Source organism: Anneissia japonica, unplaced genomic scaffold (assembly GCF_011630105.1).
Source record: "Anneissia japonica isolate Jap-2015-1 unplaced genomic scaffold, ASM1163010v1 scaffold8236_len642391_cov169, whole genome shotgun sequence".
In the NCBI taxonomy this organism is placed as follows: Eukaryota; Metazoa; Echinodermata; class Crinoidea; order Comatulida; family Comatulidae; genus Anneissia; species Anneissia japonica.
In genome coordinates this window covers 31,212-37,756 of record NW_022757925.1, presented here as the reverse complement: position 1 = coordinate 37,756, position 6,545 = coordinate 31,212, and the positions used below count along the sequence as shown (strand labels likewise).

Genomic DNA, 6,545 nt, shown 5'->3' with positions numbered 1-6,545 from the left:
ACGTATATATATATATGTGTATATATATGTGTATAAATATGTAATATACGTATTATGTATATATGTATACGTATATATGTATATATATATAAATATATATGTATATATGTATATGTATATATATGTATATATATATATGTATATATATATATACGTATACATATATACGTATATATATATATATATACACATATATATACTTCTTAAAGTCATGTATCATGCATAGGAACGTTGACGCCTGCAAGGCTCTGGTTGTCAAGAGGGTTTAATGTTAAAATTATTGTTCGTTTTAGATTTAAATGGAAAGGAAAAGGAAGATCAACATGGTATCTACTGAAGGTAAGTGATAGATAGATATAAAAAATTTATGATGACTTCTATAAGGTATGAAATCAAACATTGGAGGCTGCATTTTATAAATCATTGTAATATGACTCATAAAAAGTGTCCATGCTGTTTGCATTATCTTTAGCAGCCAGCATGGGCCATGTCTCAAATTTAAAGGGAAAAATTAATGTTTTTAAGATTTGATACAAAAATATTGATATTAAAGATATATAAAAAAAGATCCTAGAAATAATGATATGATAATGATGGTGATTATGATGACGATAATGATAATGATGACAATGATGTTGCTGATCATGATGTCTGTTAGAATTATAATGATGGTGATGATGATGATAAATACAACAAATACCGTAGATAACATTTTTGGTAATTACTACTTAAAATGAAAATGAAATATTTAAAATAAATGTACTAATTTTTTTTTAAAGTTGCTAATATATTTTTTGATAATAATAAAATAAAAAATAGGAGAACTTGTATAGCGCCTGTTAGAAAACAAAAAATTTGTCACTGGTATTTCAAAGGAGATTTTTAAGGAGGGTCTTGAAAGTATCAGTAGTTAATCTAAGCTTAAGGAGGAAGATAATTCCATAATTTTGGAGCTGCAAAAGAAAAACGACATGTAGCATTCTAGGAACAGATAACCTGAGAGAATTTGACTGTTTTGTGGAATGAAAATATAATTTTTGCGAGATTGATGAGGAAAGATAGTGTAAAGCATGTCCATATAAACAATTATGAGTAAGTGGAATAATTTTAAAGTTCAGACGTTTACTTATCAGGTCAGCAGGTCCACAGTATTTTGTATTGAGTTTATCCCTGTATTCCTAAAACGAACTTTAGTTTGACCTAGGCTTCAAAATTATGTCATTTCATAATCGTAAAACCAACTTCGAATAAAACTAATAATATATTATGCGACCTTGACTAAAATTGATACCTATGCATACCGATTTTCCGAGTTCGTTTTCAAATGTACCGAGTATTCGGTACATTTCTACGTCAGGTAGGGCAAAAATTACACCTATACATGTTTCTCCTGACGCAAATCCAGTTCTTATTGTCTACTATTCCATCACGACAATAACAATTACTATCATAGGCAGGCTAAATCGTCGACTTTAATTTGTAAATTTTTTTACCAACGCTTTATTGCAATAAATAAAAAACGGTATCGTATGCATTCCTAAAATATAATAACTTATGTACTTAATGAAACATTCAAGATTAGCTTTTAGTAGGCAACATTACTATCTAACTTGCTACAGGTATATGCAACAGCTTTTGATTTGCAGTCACTTGGCTTCACTGTCAACACAACAAAAAGATAACACGTGCCTATTTAATGACTCTTGGAATGTTTCATTGCTAACTGTTAACATAAAATTTATGAGTCGTAAATTTAATTTGTACACGACTGCTTGTTGAAATCTTGTACTAAATTCAGGTTTAAGAATACATTTATATAGTGTGCATTTTGACCCTATATGTGTTTACTTCTTAGGAATATCGAAAGATGCTTTAAAACAGTTGCTGGTTAATATTTCGGAATGGTATGACAACCACGGATACACCAGTATGCTGAAAGTTTTGTACAGAGATCATTTGAAAAATACCTCGCATTTAACAAAGGCCTCTGGGACGATGGACTTGATGGACTTGTTGATTGCTTCTGGAAATCTGCATTCAAAAGATCTGTCTCTCCTCTATGATACCATAAACGTAACAGACACATTGGGTTTGGAATTAGAAATTAAACATCTTATACCATCATGTCCAAATGTTAAAGATGTAGCAATCTCAAAAATCACACCTCACAGGCAAAAAGTTATGAAACTTGGAATGGCACTGATTGATGGTGATATAGTAAAGATAAGTAGACTATATAACAAAACTGCAAAGAATTATACAGATGTGTGGACTCTGATTATGGATCTAGAACACCGAAGCATAATTTGTGAAGGAAAAATGGAGGAATTTATTGAAAATTTAAGAAAAAATGGGCTCGTTCTAGCGGTAAAAGCTTTAACATCAGAAGGTATTAATTTTATTACTGTAGATAATATTAGTGTCAGGATAGGACAGAATAGTGATTAATTCATCAAATTAATATAAGGTGAACTACTCTTTGTTTTTTGTGGTAGTTAGGCCAAGACCAAAAGCATTTGGTATTTTCGTCCCATACTACTACTGTACATAACAAATAATTAACATTTATTTGGTATTTCAATCACTTTTTGGTGATCCGCTTCTCGAGTGGATCACCTCTTGTTATTGTCAGGATCATCATCATCATCATCTTCATCTTCTTTTTTTTTATTTCTCCCCTTTTTTGTTCGCACGATATCTCAAAATTGCTACGAGGTACGCACAAGGTCGCTTCATCGATCATTTTGGCATCGCCTGGAATAGACATGTAGTTGGAGAGATAGCTGACATTTATTTAAAGTATTGAGTGCAAAAGGTTTGAGTGTGCAGTTCTATTGTACTTTGGCTTTCGTGCACGACAAGAAATGTCAGGAAGCTTGCTATACTCTGTATTAGGACTGTCTCTTATACACATCTAGATGTGTATAAGAGACAGATGGAAGGTCTCTCATATGTATCGAAGTTGATGTCGATCCTCTGTGACTTGTACGCCAAACTAGTAGTCAGGATGTTTCGTGAAAGCTCTTCGTACGTTTCAGGCTGATCTGGCGACATGCAGTGAAATTGAAAATTACCACCAATGATATGAGTTCCGACGTATGTTGGGCTACCGTGGTCACTGACAGTATCTTCCAGAAGTTTGAACAACTTGCTTTTATTAGTATGGGTCATCGTGCCATCACTATGGCACATTGAGAGTTGCACCGGTGTCAGTGGGAATGAGAAGACATGCTCCAGGTCAATGTTACTTGTTGCTGCTGTGAAGGCAATGCGGCCGAGAAGTGCACTAGTACTTTTGAGCTGTGCCTCTTTGGTGCTTTTTCCTGCTTTACGATTGACTACACATTCACTTGCAAATGTGTGAAGAGGATGTCTGCGGATTGGTTTTTCAAAACGTTCTGCACTTTCGAGACATTCTTTGACAAAGATTTCATGCCTATTTTTGCCGTCGTCTGGAATCTTCAACAGTGATGTACTCGTGGCACCGGTTACACTCTTTCCAGTGCTGATGTTGATGAGAGGCAAGCTTGTGTCAAGTGAGAACAGATTGGCACATGGCTCAATCTGACTGATGATCTTCTGGAGATCCTCATTGTCTTTTTTGATTCTGGACTGAGGTCAGTTTGATTTTTTGTGTGCCCCATTCCAACTGCGGTAAGAGCTTCATTGACAAGTGCTGCTCGGTTGCTCTTTGTAACACTCCACCGTACTCTTGAACTGTAGTTGTTCGTAGATGAGGTGTATCCTGTCATCCGGGAGGCAGCATCAACATTGATAGTTTGCTCCAGGGTCAGATCAACTGGAATTCGCGCAAACTCCATCTGCATCCATCTTCACAATGCTAAGCCCCAACTACCATACTATTTGACTGCTATGCCTCTTCCACAGGTTGCCAGTAAAGGAAATGGCAAGACTACTGTTGTATTACAAACTACAATATTGACTAATTAAAGCACAGGACTACATGTACACAATAGCCTATCTAAACGGCTTCGTTCGAAACTATGCCATGTACCCTGCATCAGTACTATAAACCATTGAAGTAACGCGCTACGTTGGGGGATGGGTTATCTATGCACAAATTTCGAATTATTTGAGAAGGAATGATGTGCATACAACATGCAATGTCTCTGTTTCAATGATTCACATAAGAGGCTTCTCCAACCGGGAATCCCCAGGACGTAGGTTTATAACCCACTTATCTAGCATCTACATGTTAAAGAGGAAGTTTCTTATCAGCAAGCCTCAAGGAAAGCATGCCAAGTTGTGGATTTCATGTCATGTGTGCCTGAACCTTAATTGCATTAAGTAATCTATGATGTGTTTTTTCTAAAATTGTGAACAAACCGTCAACTGAGTGTTAAATCAGTTAGCATCTTATCTAAAAACCCCAAGGAAAAACATGTCTTAAGTTGTGGATATGATGTCTGAGGTAACTAAATTATGTTTTGCAAAAAGAATTTTTGTTGCACTCAAAATTTTAATTAAATCGTTAATTAGTCGTTAATTAGTAGGCGTCTTAATTAGTAACCCCAAGCAATTATGTGTCTTAAATTACATTTTTGTCCATCTGAAATACTGTTCTATCCATAACAGCCATCAAAATTGTTGCACTACCTCTTTTGTAGAAGTCTATTTTTAAGGGTTCCCATAACCCTCAGCGCCAAACCACCCCATCTTATCTACAAACCCCAGGAAAAATCATGTCTTAAGTTGTGCTTATAATGTCTGAGGTCACTAAGTTATTTTTTGCAAAAAGAATTTTTGTTGCACTCGAAAGTTTAATTAAATCGTTAATTACCCGTTAATTAGTCTGTGTCTTAATTAATAATGCCAGGCATTTTCACGTCTTAAGTTGCGCCCCTTTATTTTAAGGGGTATTCTAAATGCAACCAACTTGAAACGGATGTTGCACTCGAAATTTTAATTAAATGGGTTTTTGGGTCACACTTTTGGGACCCTTAGGGACCAAACCCCAGGATTGCGCAACTTAAGATGCCCCGTTCCTTCATTTGTAGGCAAAGTACAATAGAACTGCACACTCAAACCTTTTGCACTCAATACTTTAAATAAATGTCAGCTATCTCTCCAACTAATGGTAAGGTTTTCAAAGTGACCAGTCGTGCGTGACGGCAGCTACGCGCAATTTTGCGTTTTTACATTATTGATCATATCAGCCTAACAAATTGCTATTTTGAAATCGTATTAAGTGAGCCTTAATTTCAGGCCAATGTTAAATGTACTGTACCCTAATTTTACGCGTGTGCTTTGTAACGCGTGCGTCAAAATTTCAAAACAAAGTGACGGCCAGAAAAAAAAAACAGTGCAAAATTAAAAAATAGGAAAATATATGCACAAAAAAAAAGACAGAACAACAACAATGGCTTTTCCCAGTACTTCTGGGAAAAGCCAATAATATTAATAATGTTAATAATAATAATAATATTAATAATAATAATAATAATAATAATAATAATAATAATAATAATAATAATAATAATAATAATAATAATAATAATAATAATAATAATAAGGGATGATATAGAGCTAACAGAAGCTGTTTTTATGGGACTCACCATTAACAGAAACCTAAATTCGAAAAGTCGTGTAGAAAAAACAAGGTCCATAATTAAAAAGAAAGTGATAATTATATTTAAGTTAAGACACATACTTTCACAAACTATTTTTATATATTGCTACACATATCGTTTAAACAGCCACACATCACATATGGACTAGAGGTGTGGGGCAGCATTTTACCCATCTTAGTAACAGCCTATCATACTACTCCAAGAATGGCAGTAAGAGCAATAACACAGTGATTTTACCTGTCCCTCTCTTCCTTTGTTTAACAATTTAACAAACTAAATATTTTATATTTATATGTTACACAAATATATATTTGATGTTACACAAATTATGTATCTATTTATGTTTGATCTCTATTATGATAAATTGTACGATTTAAATGTATATTTAATACACATATCACACATCCACATGTAACTAGACAAAAATCAAAGGGAAATCTATAATCAGCTGAAGGCAGCCACTACAACTGGAAAATTTTTAATTACTTCTGTAGGCACCAAAATATGGAATGAAATACCAATACACATTCATGAAATTAAACACAGAAAACACCTCATAAAGTTAAAAGAATTTTTAGTACAATAAAAGGTTGTAACTTAGATTTCCATTTCGATTATTCTCTATGGCATGTTGAGCACGATAGGCATGAAGTTGGCTCTATTCAACTTCCTTTTATCTAACAATTTTATATCATTTTAGTTTCTGTTGTAAATGCTAAAATGTTTTTTTTTTTATAATCAAGAAAGAAGAAAAATTAGAAATGATGATGATAATAATAATAATAAAGCAGTAGTAGTAATTTAATGACTAACAATTTTAAATTATTTAGTTCCCATTGCATACTGTATGTTAATTTTTATATATAATAATAAAGAAAGGAGTTAAGAAATAATAATAATAATGATGATGATAATAATAATAATAATAGTAATAGTTTAATGAGTAATAAGCCT

General features: G+C 33.3%; 1 protein-coding gene across 2 annotated transcripts in view; it reads left to right on the top strand.

Annotated features, from left to right (window-relative positions):
* The window catches only part of LOC117124932, a 4,826-nt gene extending 2,297 nt beyond the window's left edge, over window positions 1-2,529 (top strand). For both annotated transcript variants that reach the window (XM_033271269.1, XM_033271270.1), the window contains exons 2-3: window positions 294-339; window positions 1,856-2,529. In XM_033271269.1, coding sequence (XP_033127160.1) covers window positions 300-339; window positions 1,856-2,448 — 633 coding nt within the window. In that variant the 5' untranslated portion in view covers window positions 294-299 and the 3' untranslated portion in view covers window positions 2,449-2,529. The remainder of the gene's footprint in view (window positions 1-293; window positions 340-1,855) is intronic.
* Window positions 2,530-6,545: the final 4,016 nt, after the last annotated feature.